At 45.8% G+C, this 20,524-nt stretch overlaps 1 protein-coding gene and 3 non-coding genes across 5 annotated transcripts; 3 read left to right on the top strand and 1 right to left on the bottom strand.

The window, feature by feature from the left end:
• Positions 1-7,110: 7,110 nt before the first annotated feature.
• Positions 7,111-7,182, bottom strand: trnaw-cca. The gene has a single exon. It is a non-coding gene; the product is annotated as a tRNA-Trp (tRNA).
• Positions 7,183-7,335: 153 nt separating this feature from the next.
• On the top strand, positions 7,336-13,066 carry LOC119965947 (60S ribosomal protein L13a). 2 transcript variants are annotated; one of them, XM_038796987.1, is made up of 8 exons: positions 7,337-7,482; positions 7,930-8,002; positions 8,207-8,272; positions 8,613-8,714; positions 9,576-9,661; positions 9,845-9,904; positions 11,532-11,654; positions 12,929-13,066. In XM_038796987.1, exons 1-8 carry the CDS (start codon positions 7,462-7,464, stop codon positions 13,013-13,015), a joined length of 618 nt encoding a protein of 205 aa, XP_038652915.1. In that variant the 5' UTR covers positions 7,337-7,461; the 3' UTR covers positions 13,016-13,066. The 2 variants fall into 2 exon arrangements, with proteins under 2 accessions (XP_038652922.1, XP_038652915.1); XM_038796994.1 differs by lacking the exon at positions 9,845-9,904 and having other exon boundaries at positions 7,336-7,482.
• Positions 8,377-8,451, top strand: LOC119978698. The gene has a single exon (XR_005463540.1). It is a non-coding gene; the product is annotated as a small nucleolar RNA Z195/SNORD33/SNORD32 family (small nucleolar RNA).
• LOC119978707 lies at positions 9,701-9,776 on the top strand. The gene has a single exon (XR_005463544.1). It is a non-coding gene; the product is annotated as a small nucleolar RNA SNORD34 (small nucleolar RNA).
• Positions 13,067-20,524: the final 7,458 nt, after the last annotated feature.

The following is a 20,524-nucleotide window of genomic DNA, read 5'->3' as shown; positions in this document are numbered from 1 at the left end:
GGGATTTGTAAATGATTAGTTGCAACTCGGCATAGTCTTGGCTGAAAAAAAAAATAATAATAAATAAATAAATAAATAAATAAATAAAATAGTTTCACATCAATTAGAAGTTATAAATGGCCGGTGGGCAATGTGCTCAGCACTAAATGGACACAAAGAGATTTCCAAGCAGACAGCTTTGTGTAAGCTGTACTGCATGGCTCCGCAGGGTCCTAGTGCCCGACGAGCACGAAAAGTCACTTGCAGAAATAATGATGTTTAGCATGTTATAGACATTGAAGAAGGAGATTTGGAGAATAAAGATATTGGACCAGAAGTTAGATTAAGAGAATTAATTGCAGTATCAGGAAATGAGAATCTGATTGCAGGGAAATATTTAATAAAAAAATTGATGCAGAAAAATTAAGATATTAAAACCAATTGCTAATTTAGAGGAAGTTTGGGTGAAGCTACCAACTAAGACTGCAGGGAAAATCATCCGTGAAGCTGTAAAATGTAAAGACAAGATTGTTCAGATTCTGGGTACACATACAGTTGAATTAGAGAAGCATGGTGTCTGGAGCAAAAGACATTGTATCACAATTAAAACACATGACCCAATGGGGGAGAAGACGGTGAATTAAAACCTGTTAGCAGCATTGATTGGACAGCTGATAAAGTTCAAATGTCATGTTTGGATCTTACTTTCATACAAATCCGGTCGTCATCAAAATAAAGTAATTAAAGTAAATGCAGTAGCACTATCAGGAATGTATCAAGGGAAGGTTTTGACCAGATTGGATCACTGGGTGAGCAAAAGAGGAGGAGTTTGAGATTCTTCGCATCTCACTCAGGGGTGCAATAACAGAAGGAGGAGGCTTAACAGGCCGTAATTGTATGATGTACATCAAGGATATGGAAAATAAAAAGGTTCAAAAAGACGTTATGTCAGAATTTAAATAAAAAGGTTCAAAAAGAAGTTATGTCAAAATTTTAAAATCTGGTCACATTGATCAAATACAGAGGAATTATGATACTCGATCGGCAGCCTACGGGCAATGAGCGTAGGAGTGTAATCAGTAAAGATTTAAATGTATGGAATGATAGAACAAGGGCGGTGCTTAATGGCCCTCAGTTTAAAATGGTTCACAGTGAGCATCAGGAAACCACAAGTCTGGATTCTGGGGCATTCTGTAGCCGATTGTTTGGACTGGTAGTAGTCATATGAAACCCAGGAGACGGTCAGATACTGAGTATTCAGGAGAATGGATAATGCATTTGCAAAGACAGCGATGGGATGCTGCAGCCCCCAGGGAGATTTGGGGCATTCAGGTTTGTCCTGATTGTTTTGTGGAATATCAGGCAACTTTAATGATTGAGGTTTGTGACCACAGGGGGGATTTTGAATCCAAGAGCATGGAGCAGTGCAGCACAGGGCAGGCCCTTCGGCCCTCGATGTTGTGCCGAGCAATGATCGCCCCACTCAGACCCACGTATCCACCCTATACCCGTGGCCCAACGGCTTCCCCCCCCCCCTAGCCTTGCTATTGGGACACTACGGGCAATTTAGCATGGCCAATCCACGTAACCCCGCACATCTTTGGACTGTGGGAGGAAACCCACGCACACCGGGGGGGGGACGTGCGGACTCCGCACAGACAGTGACCCAGCCGGGAGTCGAGCCTGGGATCCTGGAGCTGTGAGGCATTTGTGCTAACCACCATGCTACATAAGTGTCAGTGTAAGTGGGATAGATTAATGACAACGTGCAATTACTGCAAGGATAATTTGGCCGACAACAATGTGACTTTAAAAGGCTGTGCAATCTTGTAGACAAGTGACAGACTTATGGTATCGATTTGTGAGGCAGTACGTGGGCTATGCTAGATGGTACTTCTGGAATATCCAAGCACGGATAGGAAGATACAAATTAAGAAATAGGGCCCTCTCCGCCTTTGACCTATTCGTTTTAGTTTCAGATGAAGCAACGATCATACCGATGAAGAACCTGAACAACACTCTGCAGAAGAATGTTTCAGACAGTATGGGAAAAAAACTAATGATACAATTGGCTACATGTTTGAGGGAATTGAATGATAGAGCCCGGAAGAAAGACCTTACGGGTTAGCAACAAATCAAAATATCAAATTATTACTGAATACTGAAACCTCCGGTCAGACATCTCTAACGGGACGTTAGCTGATGGGTGATCTGTGGTCTCCAGGAGGGACGTATTACGCGGAGGAGTTATTAAGGGTCTCGGCAGACAGCAGTGACTGACGAGGAACCCCCGTATTTTAAATGACAGTAGTCTGGAACAGTGCATCTCAAACTATCTGATGTGGCGTACCGGCAGTTTTTCCAATGTGCCAGGGACCGGTGAGCGAAACAAGCCAATCCAGGATTACTGTCTCTTTCTTTTCTGGAAACACTCCACGTACCGGTACGTACGCGTACCACACTTTGAGAGGCTCTGGGATAGAATATTAGCAGCTTGCTGCCGCGAGGGGAAATTTGTAACCAATATAGCATTGGAGAGTATAACAGTTGTTACAGACTAAATGTCCTGTAAGTTGTTTGGGAATGTTATGTATAAATTCAATTGGGTTGTAACCACAAGAAGTTACCTGTACTAAGTGCGTGAGTGGTGTTTAAGAAAAACCAAATAATGGCAAGTATACACTCCATGCGGTAAGGAAAATGATAACAGACAACAGGGGGTTGAAGAAAACGGAGCTATTGTCTCAAGTAAGCCAGGGCTGGTCGGCTACATGATTCAGTGCAATGTTTGACGTCAGAGTCAGGAAGTCAGAAATAGAAACAGGATTGGTTGATGCTCCTGCAATTAATAAAGCAAGATAATCAGTGCATGATACAAAATTTCAGCAATTACCATTCCTATGGGAAACGGAAAGCACTTCCTACAAAAAAAAATCCCAGTGAGGGATAAGGACCTTTTGGTCGCTGATGGACTGAGTTGTGGGCTGCTTCTAAGGGACATGAGGACGCTTTTATGGTGCTACTGCCCCGAGGTAGTCAGATGCCTTGGAGGTAGTGGAACAACTGGAATGGCTATTGTGTTACCTTCCTGAGCGGCGCCAGCTATGGTTCACGGTGATTGGACTTGAGGAAAGCACCTCACAAAGGGTCTATTGACACTGGTCTGCGAGATGGATGCATTTACCATTGATTTTCCTGCACAGTTTACAAATCATGACATGTAAACACGAATGACAAGGCTGAGGGATAGTTGCTAGTCAGTATAACTATAAGAAGGATATAAATCCTAAGGGCAACACGGTAGTATTGAGGATGGCTATCTATCTAGTCAGATTCAGTTCGGGGTTATCTCTCATAGCTTGGTCATGGGGTTTTACCTGATGCATGGATTGATAATACTTGTTATTATAATTGTAGACTGCACAATCATTGGATGCCTTAATATGTGTTGTACGCTGGCTATGGCTCGGATGATGCCGATAGGCTTGGCCCATCATTATTCACCAAAGATGACATCTCGTCACTGGTGACCATGACACCAGACGGAAGAGGACGGAGAGCCAAAGGCTGTAAAAATGTGATGAGATGTTTATGTACGGAATACCGGCTCAGTTAAGTTCTGTTAACGGGCCTCATTTTATTGGAGAGGTTAACAAGGAGTTCTGCTCTCAGTTGGGGATATGCCAGCAGTTAGACTGTGTGGACAGACCGCAGTCAGCCGGGTTGGTTGAGAGACATAATCAGACCCTCAAAACTAAATTGGCTAAATTAAGAGCGGACACGGGGCCGACATGGCTTAAGTTGCTCTCCGGTGTCCTCATTCAGCTGTAGGTCACACCTGCAGGATCGGCCTGGCTCTCTCCTGCCGAGTCTTTTCCGGCAGGCCCATTAGAACACCCTGGAACCTGCCTGTTCCCAGATTGGTCCAGGTTCACCATCTGACTAAAGAAAGGACTAACTATGTTCTAGCCCTCACTAACGCCCTCGCCAGGTCCGTGCAGCTCACTCGTCACCGTCCCTATCACATAGCTCGCTCTCAGTGCAGCCTGGTCGTTATGTCATGGTCAAAAATTGGACTCGGAAAGGGTTAGAGCCACGATGGGAAGGGCCTTTCCAAGTTCTCCTTACCACCCCCACTGCAGTTAAAGTGGAGGGGTGGAGTGTTTGGGTCCACCTCCACCACTGTAAAAGGTCGGTCACTAACCTGCCTCCCTTCCCCAGCGCTATTTTACAGGTGTGAAGCATGATGGGGTGGCTACACGCCGCCTGTGTGATCTTCGGCATCGCCTCGCTTAGAGTGACATCGGCGGCGGTAATGGAACAGGGGAATATCATCTACATCTGTAACCCCAACCGAAGTACCCGGACATTCCACCTCTGCAAAGATGACGTTCTTCGCTGCCCCCATATACGAGGACGTAGTATCGACTCATGGAAGGTCATCCGGTTAACGGACCATGCAGGACTTATGACGCAATTGCACCGGTCCCAACGATGGGAAGGGAAGGCTGCATGGACATTGCCTTGTTTTTGGAGCATATGTAAATTTGATTTTGGGTGTGTTAACCTTGATGCCTTACAGGTAAAATCAGACTGTGAGGAGGGGGTAGGAAGAGGTTGTGAGAGAGAAAGAGGGACTAGACCTAGGAAGGGCTGTGTAAGAGGGGAGGTACAACCAGACGTAGGTTATCAGGAGATGTACTTAATTTATTTAGGATCCGGAATGAGGGAAACCTGGACGGTATGAATCTCTTCTAGATTTACCACCGCTTGTATGGCCAGGGGAGGGTTGTCTGCTACCCAAACCCCACATCGGTGTCTAGGTTATTTTCTGTTTCACCGCTTTGGGGCACTCCCCAAACTGTGGTTCATTGTCAGAGTTCCGAGCCACCGCCCGCGCAAGTTACTCTTCCTTACGATCCAGGTTCGGCCCACCGGCTATTCGCCTTCCCCTTCCTCGGGATAATTCCCACTCTCACTCGGATAAGCTTCAACGGTGGAGGGCATATATACCTAGCCCCTTCACTCTCAATAGAGACTCCTGGTCATACGAGAATTGTTTCAGCGGTGAGAGGTACGGCTGTTGCTGGTAGAGATGAAAATGAATATAACATGTCTGTCCTCCACTTGTACTGATCCAAAGTGTTGCATAACCCTGACATCAGGTCAATGTGCCTGTTACAATGCCACTTGTGTCCCATTGACGCTAGGCATCCAGCTCCTTTGTAGCTGGGCGAATGTCTCTCATATCACTGTTGAGTCTAGGGCGTTCCACATTGCTATGAGGCCCGAATGGGCGTTCCGAAGCTGGATGAAATGGGCTACTGGGGGTTCCCTGCTCAATCAATATACTGATTGTGATGCCAGCCGGTACACGGAGCAAGGATACTACTTTTTCATTAATGGCACAGCGACCAATGTTTAGTCACTCCCATTTCCCCGCCAAATTGCTATCGGGACTCTAGTCCCCACCACAGTCCCCTGCCCCAGTGAGTGGATACTGCACCATAAATTGGCGCGTCGGTCAGTCTCAGCCGAATTCTGCGAAGGTTGGAAGAAACCTCAGGTTCCAGCACCCAACCGGGGCCACTCAGCCGGATGGGGAATTCTGAGCGCCTAGACACTGGGGGGTATGGGGGGTTCCTTGGCGGTCAACGATAGGGAGTATTTTATTTGCGGCCTTACCATCCTGGGAAACGAGACCTTAGGGGCTCTCGGGGCAATAACCAGGGAATTATCTCAACTCAGGTTGTTTGCCATGCAGAACCGTTATGCTCTTGACTATCTCGCCTGCATCTTTGTGGGCACGATCATCCTTAAATGCGTGATGGGTAAAATGCAGGGTGCCGTGAAACAGATAGCCGCCCCTAGAGTCTTGACTGTTAGGATCTACGAGCATGCAGCGGCCGATGAGGTGCTGCAGTAGGATTTAGAAATGCAGCAACAAGTTTTCCTAGATGAGGGGCCGTGACTGCGGCTTGGACCGATAGTTTATCATGAAATGATAAAAGGAGGGAATGAGGAAATGAATAAATGAATGTGATAAAATTAGAATTATTAGTTAAGATAGGATAGATGGTAGGGCCGGTCCGATGTTAGTAGGGCCGGTCTGATGGTCGTGAGCTCACAGACAAAGGACAAAGAGATTTAGCCAAAGCCTGTTTGAAACTATCGGGGGAGGGTGGCCGCATGGTGAGCAAGGTGAAAAGGATGCTGGGGTTACAATGCAAAGTGACCAATTAGGATATAGGGCCAGGTCAGGAGGTGTATAGAATGACCAATGGGAAGCTTATATGTGAATCTTACTGTGATTTTGATTATATCAGCAGAAGTTTCTTTGTACACTCTCTCTCTTTATTCTGGGCTCTCAGAAGACAGTGTGTGTGTCCTGAGGTCCTATGGATTGAGTCAGCCTTGCAAGTTAGTTATTATTAAATGATATGATACCTGCAAATCCATCTCAGATTTGATTGAATCTAGACTGACAGCAAATTAACCAGGAATCGAGGGTCGGTACAAGGGTTCTTTAGGCGGTGGCAACCTTTTCTCGACTTTCTGGCTCAACGATAGGGTACGGGGACCCCGGGAAGGGGGGAGGGAAAAGGTGGCCACACACACACACACACACACACACCTTTCGGGGAGGAATGTCTGACGGCAACTGGCGTCGATCCGGACGTCACCTTGCCCAAGGTACCAGGGGTGCGGGGGCATTCTTTGGGACGGATGGGGTTGCGCCCCAAGGCATCCACCTCCATTCCTTGTAGCTCCTGCACTCCTCGGTCTGTGCTCTCTCGGGACAATACTATTTGAATGGAATGGTTGAGACAAAGACCATTACATCTTTCAATTGAAAAGTGGGTAAATATTTCAAGGTGAAAGGACCAGCGATGTGATTAGTTGGGGATTTATCCAGCAAGCAACAAGTACAGGAGCAATAGGCGTAAAGATGTGCTGCACCACATTGTGATCCCATAGTAAGATCAAGGTGAGGTTAGGTTAGAAAGGGGCAGGATGTTTCTCATTTGAAAACCAAAGCAAGACAGTGAGTGGGTGCTCTGGATTGCAAAATATTTCCAGTTGCAATCTGGAGAAACAAGCAGCTATTTATTTTTGGAAGAAAAAAAATTATGACCCCGACGTGATTTGAACACGCAGCCTTCTGATCTGGAGTCAGACGCGCTACCGTTGCGCCACGAGGTCTTAGTATCAATGGGACGAATCCTTGGTACTAATCCTGTGGCTGCGGCATGCCGGCGAGAGGCTGTCGATCACGGATGTGATGTCACGCGAAGTCAGGGTACATCGGCCGTATTCTCGTTGTGCACGCACGCACGCACGTACGGCCGGCCGCCAACAGCAGGAGGCAGGAACAGGAGCTACGTCACGAGGGGGCGGAGCGCACCTCAGCAGCGCTTCGCGGATCGCCCGAGCCCCGCTCTTTAGGTCGGGAAACCCCGCGCCTCCTTCCTTTTTGTCGCCATGGCGGACGGCTTTAACAAGGTGCTGCTGCTGCTCTCGTTGTGAGACCCTGGCCGGTCCTTCTATCCGCTAAAATCCCCTCCCCGCCCAACTCTGGTACCATTTAACCCGGGGGACGACCCCGGTTGATGGTCAGCGGCCTTTTTCTTTCTGCTCCCGGTGCGGGTGAGGCTCAGCGGAAGGCCCGGGGCCTGCGGGAGTTAACCCTCCCGGAGCCGCCGTTCAGGGGGGGTATGGAGGGGGCGGGGGGGGTGGAATCCATCCCTCCCTCCAACGCTGCCGGCCTCCAGGCGCAGCAACTCTGCGGCCTCGTGTTCTGAGAGGAGGCCTCACTGAGGAGCCATCGGCGCCCATGTGCTGGCTGCAGGCCCAGCCTGCACCCTGTAGCTGATTGCTGGTGCCGCACCATGAGCTTTGGGAACGGTTCGGCGGAGCTGCCTTAACGCCTTTGTCTTGTATTCCTTGCAGGTCCTGCTCCTCGATGGCCGGGGCCATCTTCTGGGCCGCCTGGCAGCCATTGTGGCGAAACAAATCTTGCTAGGTACTCCTCCATTACTCAGAATTTGTACTAACCCACTGATTGCTTTTTAAGGCATCAGGCTGTCGATGATGAATATTAGTCGATTTGAAGGTTTTAATGAGAATACTTTCATGCACTACCATCTGAAGCGCAATTGTATCAATTCCATTTTACTTTATTATAATTCATGTTTCAATCCTACTTACTGGGCTCTCTTTTTAAAAGGCCATAAAGTGGTGGTGGTGAGATGTGAAGGGATTAACATCTCTGGCAACTTCTACCGAAATAAACGTAAGTGTCTTTCTCCTCCCTCATCAGAAGAATTGTATTTTATCAGTAAAACCAATTTACCGTGGAACTAGTTGAACGTAGGTGCATTTATTGCTCGATCAGTTTCTGTCTGTGATGAGTTAGTGTTTTGAGTTTCTCGACCATGAGAATATTTCACATGCACTACCATCTGAGACACAATAGATGAACTCATCTCCTAATAACTTTAATCAAAAAGGTGTAAGCTAAATATTTGTGTATTAAATCAGATGTCTGCTTTATCCAGCATTAGATGTTTGTGTAGTCAAATGGTGTTCAATTTATTCTGCACAGATATTCAGTTACCTCTCTCTCTATCTAGTTAAGTATCTTGCTTTTTTGCGCAAGAGGATGAATACTAACCCCTCTCGTGGCCCATATCACTTCAGAGCACCAAGCCGGATCTTCTGGAGAACTGTGAGAGGTAAAATTTTGCTTAAGACTCAAGCACACAGTTATATGGTTGTGGAAAATTGGTTGTATCAATCAGTCTAAGATTGAGACACGTTATTGCATTGTTTGGAACCATGAATAATGGGATACATTAACATGGGTGTATATTTATAATTAGGCCATCAAATCTTATTTATCCTATGCCAGTTTGCTTGATAATCTAGAGACTATTATCTTTCAGATTCTAGATTTTAATTTGGCCTGCCTAACTGCTCATAATCCCTATCCAGGATCTCTTTCCTAGACCTATCTATGTCATTGCTTTCCTTGTGGACTATGGTAACTGGATCCTCTCCCTCAGTCACAGATGTCCACAACCTTCACTGGATAGGCAATGCAGCTATCTGGACTTGTGTCCTCTGCTGTGGAGAACTGTCTATCCCCACTGAGTATACTGTTCCCTAATGCCACAAAATTCCTATTTGAATGGCCTCCTGTGCCACTGAGCCTCACTTGCACCTCTATCTACCCTGCAGCCTCCACTCCATATAAATTGCAACAACCTTGAGCCTGTTGGAAAATTGCAAAGCTGAGGCTCTTCTACTTAACTGCCTCCCTCTGTCGCATCCTCCTGTCCTCAACAAATCAGACAACCCCTATCCTTGGATTAGGGTCATTCTTTGTTTTATAATATTCTTGTGAAGCACTTTGAGATGTTTTGTTATGTTATTTTTTTATTCCATCTGTAAAAGTTCCAAAGTCAATGTGTAGAATGGATAGGGCAGCACTGTTCACGTATCCAGAGATGGGGATCCAAGTTGGAAGGTTGACTGTTGTTTTGTGTGAGCACGTTGTATACAGATGCATTTAATTTGACTCTGGTTACTTCAAGGTATGTTGCCACACAAGACAAAGCGAGGTCAAGCTGCCTTGAACAGACTGAAAGTCTTTGATGGGATCCCTCCTCCATATGATAAGGTGCACATCCATACAATTTGTCAGCTATTCATGTTGCTGTTCTATCACTGATGAATTATTATTACCTACATTGTTTGATCTTTTGAATGAGAACAAACTTAATACTGAGATAGAATAGGTTCTCCTCAACTCATTTTTTTTTCTTTTGTTGGCCTGGTTTAACTATGAAATTTGCATTTGCAGAGGAAACGTATGGTTGTGCCTGCAGCCTTGAAGATTGTACGTTTGAAGCCGACCCGCAAGGTAATCGTAAACATTGCAGCTGCTGTGTAACATTGTTTTATAGAAACATGTTCCAGCACAGGAGGGAGAACATTGAGTCATTTAAATAGTTCCATAATCTTGAAAAGCCCTTTTTTCCCACCTCCACCCACAGCAATGCAGTGCATTTCAGATCCCAAGTATTCAACAAAGTTCCTAATATCTCTTTTTGGTTCTGTTACCATTTGGCTTAAATCTGTGTCCTCTGGCTCTCCGCCTTTCCAGTAATGGTATTTTAATCTATTCTCGACCCATGTGATTTTGAATGCTTATCAAATCACGTCCGATTCTTAAGGATCATAGAATCCTGACAGTATAGGAGGTTGATCGGCCCATTGTCTTCACCGACACACTTTTTTTAAATAAACATTTTATTGAGATAATTTTGTTATAACAACAAAATAAACCATGTACGTGAATCTATAAACACAGTGCAAAAGCTGTCTCCCTCTCTTACAGATCCCAACTTTTATTAACCCCCTACTCTTAAGCTCAACTAACCCCCCCCCAGCTGACGATTAATTTTCGCGAAGAAGTCGACATAACGGTTGCCACCTCTGGCCGAACCCTAACAGTGACCCTCTCAGGGCAAACTTTCTCCAGACAGAGAAAGCTAGCCATGCCTGATAGCCAGGTCTCCGACTTTGGGGGCTTTGAGTCCCTCCAAGTTAATGGTATCCATCTCCGGGCTACCAGGGAAGCAAAGGCCTGGACACCTGCCTCTTTCTCCTCCTGGCTTCCCGGGTCTTCCGACACCCCAAAAAACACCACCTCTGGACTCAGTGCCACCCTTGTTTTTAACACCGTGGACCTGGTTTGTTGGTCCTCCCGCACATTTTGCACACCTGTCTTCCACCCCAAAGAATCTGCTCATACGGGCCACTGCCATGGGAGCCCGTGCACGACCTTCACCTTGAGTTGTATCAGGCTGAGCCTGGGACGTGTTGACTCTACTCGATTTTGTCTGCCCATAGACCATCCTCTTTCTCTCTCCCACTTGCGCTTCAGCTCCTTGGTGTGCGTCGCCTCTGACCCCATAGGTGGATAGGAGAAGGCGCTCCCTTCTCTATCCACCCTCTGGAAACTACCCTGTCCTGAATCCCCCTTAGCGGTAGGAGCGAGGAGGTTGGCATCTGTTTACGTAGGAAGTCCCGTACCTGCAAATACCTGAATTTGTTTCCCCTCGCCAATCCAAACTTCTCCAGGCCTGTGAAAACCGGCAAACTTATAATTTTATTGTCCTTTTGATGGAATGAAATGCTTTTTGAACGATTATAATGTAATTGGCATGACATTCGTACAAATGCCTAGATCCACCAGTAATCTGTGGTGTCTGGCTAGCAATTGTTTTGTTCATTGGTGATCCTGTATTTGCTTATTCAACTGTGTAGGTTAGTGTGACCAGACTACCATAGCTTAAAGTTTGTTCCATCATCTAACCAACTAAGAATATTGAGGCTACAGCACCAATGGATACCAGTGATCAACCAAGAGCTAATTAGGGCCTTTGCAGAGCCATTGGGGATGCTGTTGAGTCCACAGGGGGAGATATTATGCCCTTCAAAAACTGAATTATGTTCTTCACCCCTGCCAAATTGGTTCCTTGCAGTTCGCTCTCCTTGGTCGCCTTGCTCATGAAGTTGGTTGGAAATACCAGACAATTACAGCCACTCTTGAAGAGAAGCGTAAAGAAAAGGCCAAGCTTCACTATGAGAAAAAGAAGAAAACTTTAGTAAGTGATGATTACATTGTTACATCCTTCAGTTTACCAATGCTGTACCCCTCCCTGAAAGAAAGCTGCTGCCTTCTGCTGTTGTGTTGACCATAAAGCGAATGTGCACTGCTGACCTTTCGCAATTCATTTTCCATCCAGCCAGGTGGCCATGGTCTCCCAGCTTACCTGAGCTGAAATTGGGAATTGTGTGGGTACCCAATGTAGTGTGTGGAGCCCTGATTTGCTCTAAGAATTGTAGTCCCTTTTTGGGCTGTAAATCTGCAGCATGTCCCAAACTTTTCCAGCTGCTGAAATCTTTTGATTCCCCCAAGAGTACTTTAAAAATTCCAATTTAAGGGGCGACTTAGTGTAGCCATTCCACCTATCCTGCACAGCTTTTGGTTGTGGGGGTCCGACATGGGGAATTGAAACTCCACACGGATAGTGATCTTGGGTCCTCGGTGCTGTGAGGCAGCAGTGCTAATTGCTGTACCGCCGTGCCAGCATCCTTGGGAGATGGAACTCCTAAGAATAAATCCATCATTTTGAAGAGGAACCACAAAATTGAATGTTTTTGTGCAATATGTATAAAACATTGAAACAAATTTATTATTAAAGTGTTTTCTATTTCATGTATGTATATATTTATTATGATTAAAATGTTCTCCAAGTACTTCCAAGTCTTTTGTCATTTTTAATGGGAGGAGTGCTGCTGCTTCATTTGGTCACTAATTTGGTTAATAGTGCTGCTGGTTCCTGATCCCCTCCCTCTTTCTCATCCTTCTGTCTTGCTCTGGTCACAGTCTTCCTCTGTCTGTCATCGTTATGCCTTTCCTGAGACTTTCCTAGGACTATAATCCCTAGTGCTTCCAATCAGATGCTGGCTTCTCAGCATGAGCTGCTGATGGGCTATTGCTCTGAGAATTCAGTGGCAAATGCAGATGAGGCTGGTTTAGCATAGTTGGCTAAACAGCTGGCTTGTAATGACAGCAGCGCGGGTTCAATTCCTGTACCGGCCTTTCCGAACAGGCGCTGGAATGTGGCGACTTGGAGCTTTTCACAGCAACTTCGTTGAAGTCTACTTGTGACAATAAGTGGTTATTATTATTAAAACTGGCTTCTCACCTTGAATTGGACCAGCTGGAGGGACAGCTTTTAAATTTAAAATGGCTGGACATTCTTTTATGGGAAGTGCTGAGCTAGTTAAAAGACTGTAAAAGGCTTGGATTAAAGTAAAAAGTTAAATTGGTGTTTCCTGTTTTATCAATGATTTTTATAACTTCTGTTTACAGAAACTGAAGAAAGTAGCTGAGAAGAATGTTGAAAGCAAAATTGCCAAGTATACTGCAGTTCTGAAACAATATGGTGTTCTTGTTTAATATATTCACTCAGAGAAATTGACAATAAAAGCTATAGGAAAAAAACAGGTTTACATGTGCCTTTTGATTCTTGTCGCGGTTTAATCTTGTTTTTTGAAAGTAAAGAAATTCTCTATTTACAGAAGCATCTGTTATTTTTGTTAGTGTTCTATATTCTCTGTTGGTACCATTCACCATCTTTTAAGCACAAGATTCATTACATTGAATAGTCTTTATTTTCCTCTTGGGGCATCTGCAAAATTTGTATAATCTGAAGCTAGCTAGAATTGTGCATTACCTGTCAGAATTTTGTAATTAATAGTAACTTTGAGGGAATAATAAAACAATTTGTCTATTTTAATTCATTGCTTTTTCCCAGGAAGTATGGTTTTAATTCTTATTTTGCACTTTTAGAATATTTGAGCCAGTCACATTTTTCCCTTGATAAAAGCAAATTACTGCTGATGCTGGAATCTGAAACCAAAAGAGAAAATGCTGAATAATCTCAGCTGGTCTGGCAGCATCTGTAAGGAGAAAGGGCTAATGTTTCAAGTCCAGATGGCCCTTTGTCAAAGCTTCACCTGAGGAAGAAGCTGCGTTCCGAAAACTGAAACAACCGGTTTAACTTTAACCTGGTGTTGTAAGACTTCCCACTGCCCACCCCAGTCCAATGCCGGCATCTCCACATCAAAGCTAAAAGGCATTAAAAAGTGGGAGATATTTTATACTGTGGGGTGAGGGAATGAAAGAGAAGTCATAGCTACAGAAAGCAAGGGCGAAGAGTGCTAATAGCAGTCCCCAGAGAGAATAAAAGGTGTGAAAGGCTAAACAGCAGCAAAACTAAAATCAGGATAAACTGAGATTGAGGGGTGAGAAATAGGTAAAATGAGAAGGGGGAAACAAAAGGTAAGGATGGGGGCAATGGGATTGAGGTGGGTGGAGCTAATCCTCAAATTGTTGAGTTTGAGACGGGAGATGAGATGCTGTTCCTCCATTTTGCGTTTAGCTGGAACACTGGCAGACATAGAAGCAGGGTCCTGTGTTAAGCAACGGGAAGGTCAGGGACCTGAAGGTGCTCAGCAAAGTGATCACCCAGTCTATGTTTGGTCTCCGATATTTGATTTGAATTATTGTCAAATGTACTGAAGTACAGTGAAAAGTATTGTTCTGCAGCCAAAAGAATGTAGACAATACATACACAGTAGACACAAGAATAATCAACAGAGAACATTGACAAATGGTACATCGACAAAACTGATTGGAACAAGGGCCAAACAAAGCAAATACATGCGCAAGAGCAGCATAGTGCGTCGTGAATAGTGTTCTTACAGGTAACAGATCAGTCTGAGGGGTGGTGTTGAGTCTTGTAGGTGTGGGGAAGAAGCTGTTCCTACGTCTGGATGTGCGAGTCTTCAGACTTCTGTACCTTCTGACTGATGGAAGCGTCTGGAAGAAGGCCTCGGTGGGAGGGGTCTTTCATAATGCTGTCTGCCTTCCTGAGGCAGCAAGAGCTGTATACAGAATCAAGTCAGCCACTTGATGGAACCTATCACCACTATCCACAGCTCCAGATTACAACACACATGTGAAAAGTCAATTCCCTGCCTGAGCTTTACTTTGGCGTGGCTACAGTTGTCTATGCAATGTCATTTCCAGCCCACTCACTGCATTTTAGATGCTGGATGGAACTCCATGGTCCAGTTGAGAAATTTATTTTAATCACCTACCTTGGAGAAAGAGGCTAGGAAAATAGTTCATGTTGAATAAACTCGTTGCCCCTTTCTCCAAGGTAGTTGATTAAAATTAATTTCTCAACTGGACCATGGAGTTCCACCTCAGCCTTTTATGTCTCCTACCCAATGTAATAAGTTGGAAGAGTAAGCCGGGTGGGAGGGGCCTTTGATTATACTGGCCACTTTCCCAAGGTAGCAGATGTAGATCCGAGTCAATGGATAGGAGCTGGATTCATGTGGTGGACTGGGTTGTGTTCACGACTCTGAAGTTTCCGTCTTGGGCTGAGCAGTTGCTGTAATGCAGCCAGATAGGATGCTTCCTGTGGTGCACCTGTAAAAGTTGGTAAGAGTCAATGCCTAGTTTCCTGAGGAAGTATAGGCGCTATTGTGCTTTCTGGGCCGTAGCGTTGATGTGGGTGGACCAGGACAGATTTTTGGTGATGTGCACACGACTCTGAAGTTTCCGTCTTGGGCTGAGCAGTTGCTGTAATGCAGCCAGATAGGATGCTTCCTGTGGTGCACCTGTAAAAGTTGGTAAGAGTCAATGCCTAGTTTCCTGAGGAAGTATAGGCGCTATTGTGCTTTCTGGGCCGTAGCGTTGATGTGGGTGGACCAGGACAGATTTTTGGTGATGTGCACACCTGGGAATTTGAAGCTGTCAACCATCTCCACCTCGGCCCCGTTGATGCCAACAATACTTTGCTTCCTGAAGTCCATGACCAGCTCTTTAGTTTTGCTGACATTGAGGGAGTGATTGTTGTTGCACCACTCCTGACCCTTTCATAAAGGTTACTACTTCACACGTGTAAATTATGGAATGACTTACAAAATAGCACTAACACTCCCACCATACTCTAATAGAAACAAGATTTAATTTTAGTCAATCACTAAATCGAGAACTGTATATATTGTGTGCTACATGTAACAAAGCAAGTACTGCTCTATTCTCTACGTGAGCTCATTGTCTATACTTTCGCTGATGGGATTGGAAACTGAACTCTGGGGAATATTTTAACATGAGCTCAGCTGCCTTTGCTTCTTGCTTGAGAGTATAAATGAATATGTAATTCAATGCCTGCGAATTAAGTTATTTTTTTAAAAATCAAGCCATATAATTAAGTGTAGTTCTGAAACAAACAAATTGCGATGGGACGCTTATTGACAGTGCATCCTTGCAGTTTTTTAATTACATTTGTTGGTTGAGCTAAAGGTGGAAGGCTTTTATGAGGGACACCACTAATTTAATTTTCACGTTTGAATGACTTAGTACAGGGAGTTGAGGTGCTGGTTTTCATTAGTAGGACCTGGCTGGGATTCTGTCTCAAAAGGCTGCGATTACAGCTCTGTTGACCAGCTGTAAAGTCCCTTAGTGAAATGAATTTGGCAGTCTCAATATTAGTTCCTATTGTGCACAAGTCTAGACACAGTTTTGGCAGCCTGGATCCAAAAGGCCTGAGGAATATCTAGAATGTCACCCATTCTCTCTACCTCTACTCGCAAGTACAGTAGAGTACCTGTGCAGTATGTACTACACTGTAGTTTGAAATATACTGTGATTGCAAGTTTTACACTTCTTGTTTTGTTGTGTAAGCAAACTATTTCTGCTGTAAAACTGTCTTGAATTTACTCAATTTTTAAATTGTCGTCTTTCAAAAATGTCAAGTTTTGGGATGACTGCAACCTATCTAGTACACTCCCATTATATGAAATACATTCGCCTTTTGCGATTTAAGAAAGATTTGGCAGGGAACGTGACCCCTGCAAACAGTGGCACTTCACTGCAGTAAGAATACAAATTATGACTGAAGAGGACGTGCCACATTTTTTTGTATACAAGAAAATTACTGAGGACTTCCGGTGGCGACGATAGCTCCCATCTGAATTGGACTTTTGGGCCTTTCCCCCTGGATTTTTGTGGACTTTATGAAATAAATCGGTGGAGTTAGCATCAGTAAGGAGGATCCCCCCCCCCCCCCCCTGGTGTATGGATAGCTGGACCAGAAGTGGCCGTGTGAAACGAATCATTCCCGACAGAGGGAAGCGAGGTGAGTGGCAGTGCGGTGAAGCATGACAGACGGCAAGGACCAGGGAGCGGCGGCTCACTGGCCGTAGGAGCAACAGATGGAGTTTTTTTAAGAGTTGCTTTGCCAAGCTAAAAAGGGATAGGTTTGACCTGATGAAAGCATTGATCAACCAAACGGTTGCGACTCAGGCAGCCAAGGGGCCAGCGATCCAAGAGATCGAATTAAAACTCCAACCAAGAGGACAAGATAATTGTGCTGGAGCATAAGGTGGAGGTGCTAGAGGACCACCACAAGCAGATGCAGGAGAACAGAACCAGGAGGCAGGATTTAAGAATCGTTGGCCTTCCTGAAGGTATTGAGGGATCCGATGCGGGAGTGTATGTGGCGAGTATGCTGGAGTTATTGATGGAAGCGGGGGCTTTCCCTCGACCCCTGGAGCTGCACGAGTGTCTGTTTGGCTTTATGGTTATGTTAATGGCTTTTGGGGGCAGCACGGTGGCACAGTGGTTAGCATTGCTGCCAATGGCGCTGAGGACCCGGGTTCGAATCCCGGCCCTGGGTCACTGTCTGTGTGGAGTTTGCATATTCTCCCCGTGTCTGTGTGGGTTTCACCCCCACAACCCAAAAATGTGCAGGATAGGTAGATTGGCCACTCTAAATTGCCCCTTAATTGGAAAAAATAATTGGGTACTCTAAATTTAAAAAAAATGTTAATGGCTTTTGGAGAGCTAATGTTTACTTACTAGGAAATGTGATCTTGTAAATAGGATTTTTTCTATTTGGGGAGAGGGGCCCAGACAATAGGGCGATAGCCTGACCGGCACCATGGGCGGGGGCTATCGGGGTCAGCATGGATCAGCTGACTCTCTGGAGCGTGCTGGGGGTGACTTAGTGTTGAGTTGGTGTTTGATTTGGGAGATTAGGTTTTGGGGGAGCGGGGGGGGGGGGGTGCTCTGCGTGCAAGGGAGAAATTTTCTTCAGGGAATAAGAGGGGCGGGAGCGGCTGCTGCTTGAGGGGGTGCCCAGGGAAGCGGGGGGCGCGGGCTCGGGGCTGGCCAAGAAAGGGTGATGGCTAGTCGGCAGGGGTGGTAGCCCCCTGTCCAGGCTGATTACTTGGAGCGTGAGAGGTCTGAATGGGCCAGTGAAGAGAGCACGCGTGTTCGCGCATGAAAGGGACTAAAGGCAGACGTGGCAATGCTCCAGGAGACACATCTGAAGGTCACAGACCAGATGAGATTAAGGAAGGGTTGGATGGATCAGGTGTTCCACTCAGGGCTGGACTCGAAGACCATGGGGGGTAGCAATTCTGATCAGCAAGCGAGTGCCATTTGAGGCTGTGAGAATAGTGGTTGATAAAGGGGGTAGGCAAATCATGGTGAGTGGGAAGCTGGAGGGGGTCCGAGTGGTGCTCGTGAATGTCTACGCCCCGGACTGGGAGGATGTGAATTTTATGAGGCGTATGTTAGGCAAAATCCCGGACCTGGAGTCACACAACTTGGTCATGGGAGGGGACTTTAATTGGATCACTCAAAATCCAGTACAGGGAAGAGGCCGGCAGCGGCAAGGGAGCTGAAGGGCTTTATGGAACTGATTGGGGGGTGGGGTGGGGGTAGACCCCTGGCGGTTCAGACGGCCGAGGGTAAAGGAGTTTTCCTTCTTCCCCACGTCCACAAAGTTTATTCCCGTATTGATTTTTTGGTTCTGGGCTGGGCGTTGATCCCAAAAGTGATGGGGACGGAATACTCGGCGATTACAGTTTCGGATCACACCCTGCACTGGGAAGATTTGCGGCTTGGGGAGGAGGGCAGCCTCTGCTGTGGAGACTGGACGTCGGGCTGTTAGTGGACGAGGTGGTTTGCGGGCGGGTGAATGAGAGTATGCAGAACTATTTGGAAACAAACGACATGGGAGAGGTTTCAGCAGCAACGGTCTGGAAAGCCCTGAAGGCAGTTATTAGAGGGGAACTTATATCGATCCAGCCCCAAAGAGGGAAAGGGAGGAGAGGGAGGGATTGGTGGAGGAGTTACTCAGGGTGGATAGGAAATATGCGGAGGCCCTGGATGTGGGACTCCTGAGGGAGGGGCGCAAGCTTCAGGCGCAGTTTGAATTGTTGACCACTGGGATAGCGGTAGAACAGTTGAGGAAGGCTAGGGGTGTGGTGTATGAATATGGGGAGAAGGCGAGCAGGATGCTGGAGCACCAGCTTAGGAAGAGAGAGGCAGCCAGGGAGATTGTGGGAGTAAAGAATAAGGAGGGCAACTTGGTCTCAGACCCGGAGGGGGTGAATTAAGTTTTTTTTAAAATTTAGAGTACCCAATTATTTTTTCTAATTAAGGGGCAATTTAGCGTGGCCAATTCACCTAACCTGCACATCTTTTGGGTTGTGGGGGCGAAACCCACGCAGACACGGGGAGAATGTGTGAATTAAGTTTTTAAGGAATTCTACAGCAAACTGAGTCGGAACCCCCGGCGGGTGCGGAAGGGATAAGGCAATTTCTGGACCAGTTGAAGTTCCCGAGGGTGGAGGGGGGTCTGGTGGAGGGGCTGGGGGCACCGATCGAGATAGAAGAAATTAAGGGGCTGGAGGGCATGCAGCCAGGCAAAGCTCGGGCCAGATGGCTTCCCGGTGGAATTAAAAAAAATTTTTTTCCAGAGGTGTTGAGCCCACTATTGATGAGGTTCTTTAATGAGGCGAGAGAGAAGGGAATCCTCCCCCCTACAATGTCACAGGCCTCAATCTCACTCATTCTGAAACAGGATAAGGACCCTGATCAGTGTGGGTCTTACAGGCCAATCTCGTTGCTAAATGTGGATGCCAAGCTATTGGCGAAGATCTTGGCCACGAGGATAGAGGATTGTGTCCTGTTCTAAGTCCAGAGAATTTGGCGCATTCTATTTGATTTCCTCAGGATAGTTCTCTTATCCCAGAATCTGGTAAATGGATGCACCATGAAAAAGTTGGTGAACTGCAGACATTTGTCCCATGAAGTTATGATGTAACTAGTATAATGGTATAGTAAGAGAGAACTGCCTCAAATGAGGCGATGGATGGGAACTTAACGTTCCTGGCTACACTGCATTCATGAGGATATGAAAGTAATAAAAAGGGGGTTGGCAAGATGGTGGCAGCATGAATTAAAGATACCACTGCATACCTGAAAAGGAGCTGCAAGCTGGAAGATGAAAGGTAGAACCTGATTATGTGTAGAAAAGTTGTTATGCTGTTAATTCTATTTCGTAGAATATTAAATAGTCACTTGATAGTACAGAACTTGAATATTGCAGGGGGAAAAAAATACCAGGGACAATAGCTCTCTGGGTCATTCTCCATGGCAATGTCTGGATCAGAGCTGACTTGACAACCAATTAGCACCCTTTTCTTATGCAGTACAAATTGTCACTCCCTTTGAAATTTGGCATTCTTATATCTGTCCTTGTGAGTTTGAGTTGAAAAGCTTAGGCAATATCTTTTTGCAGCTGCCCTCAAGAACACTAAACAGTGGGAAGGAGATCGAGGGGCAATATGTAAGCAACTTTAAGATGCAAAAACAAATCAATTTTCCAATTACAGGCAGCAGGCGAGTGGTAGATGGGGGATGTGCAAGGAGCAAGCAGGTGCTTTTCCTAAAATGTGGACAGGAGTATATTTTGCAACCAACATGGAAAAATCTAGTTTTATGAAATAGAATGGAACAAGTGGAGTATGTTTCATTGCAAGAGCATCAGGAAACCATGACAGGTGACACCATTAGATTTACAGTGGAAATGCAAAG

The sequence above is a fragment of the Scyliorhinus canicula genome, chromosome 1, assembly GCF_902713615.1.
Source record: "Scyliorhinus canicula chromosome 1, sScyCan1.1, whole genome shotgun sequence".
In the NCBI taxonomy this organism is placed as follows: Eukaryota; Metazoa; Chordata; class Chondrichthyes; order Carcharhiniformes; family Scyliorhinidae; genus Scyliorhinus; species Scyliorhinus canicula.
This window is presented reverse-complemented; position numbering and strand designations above follow the sequence as displayed.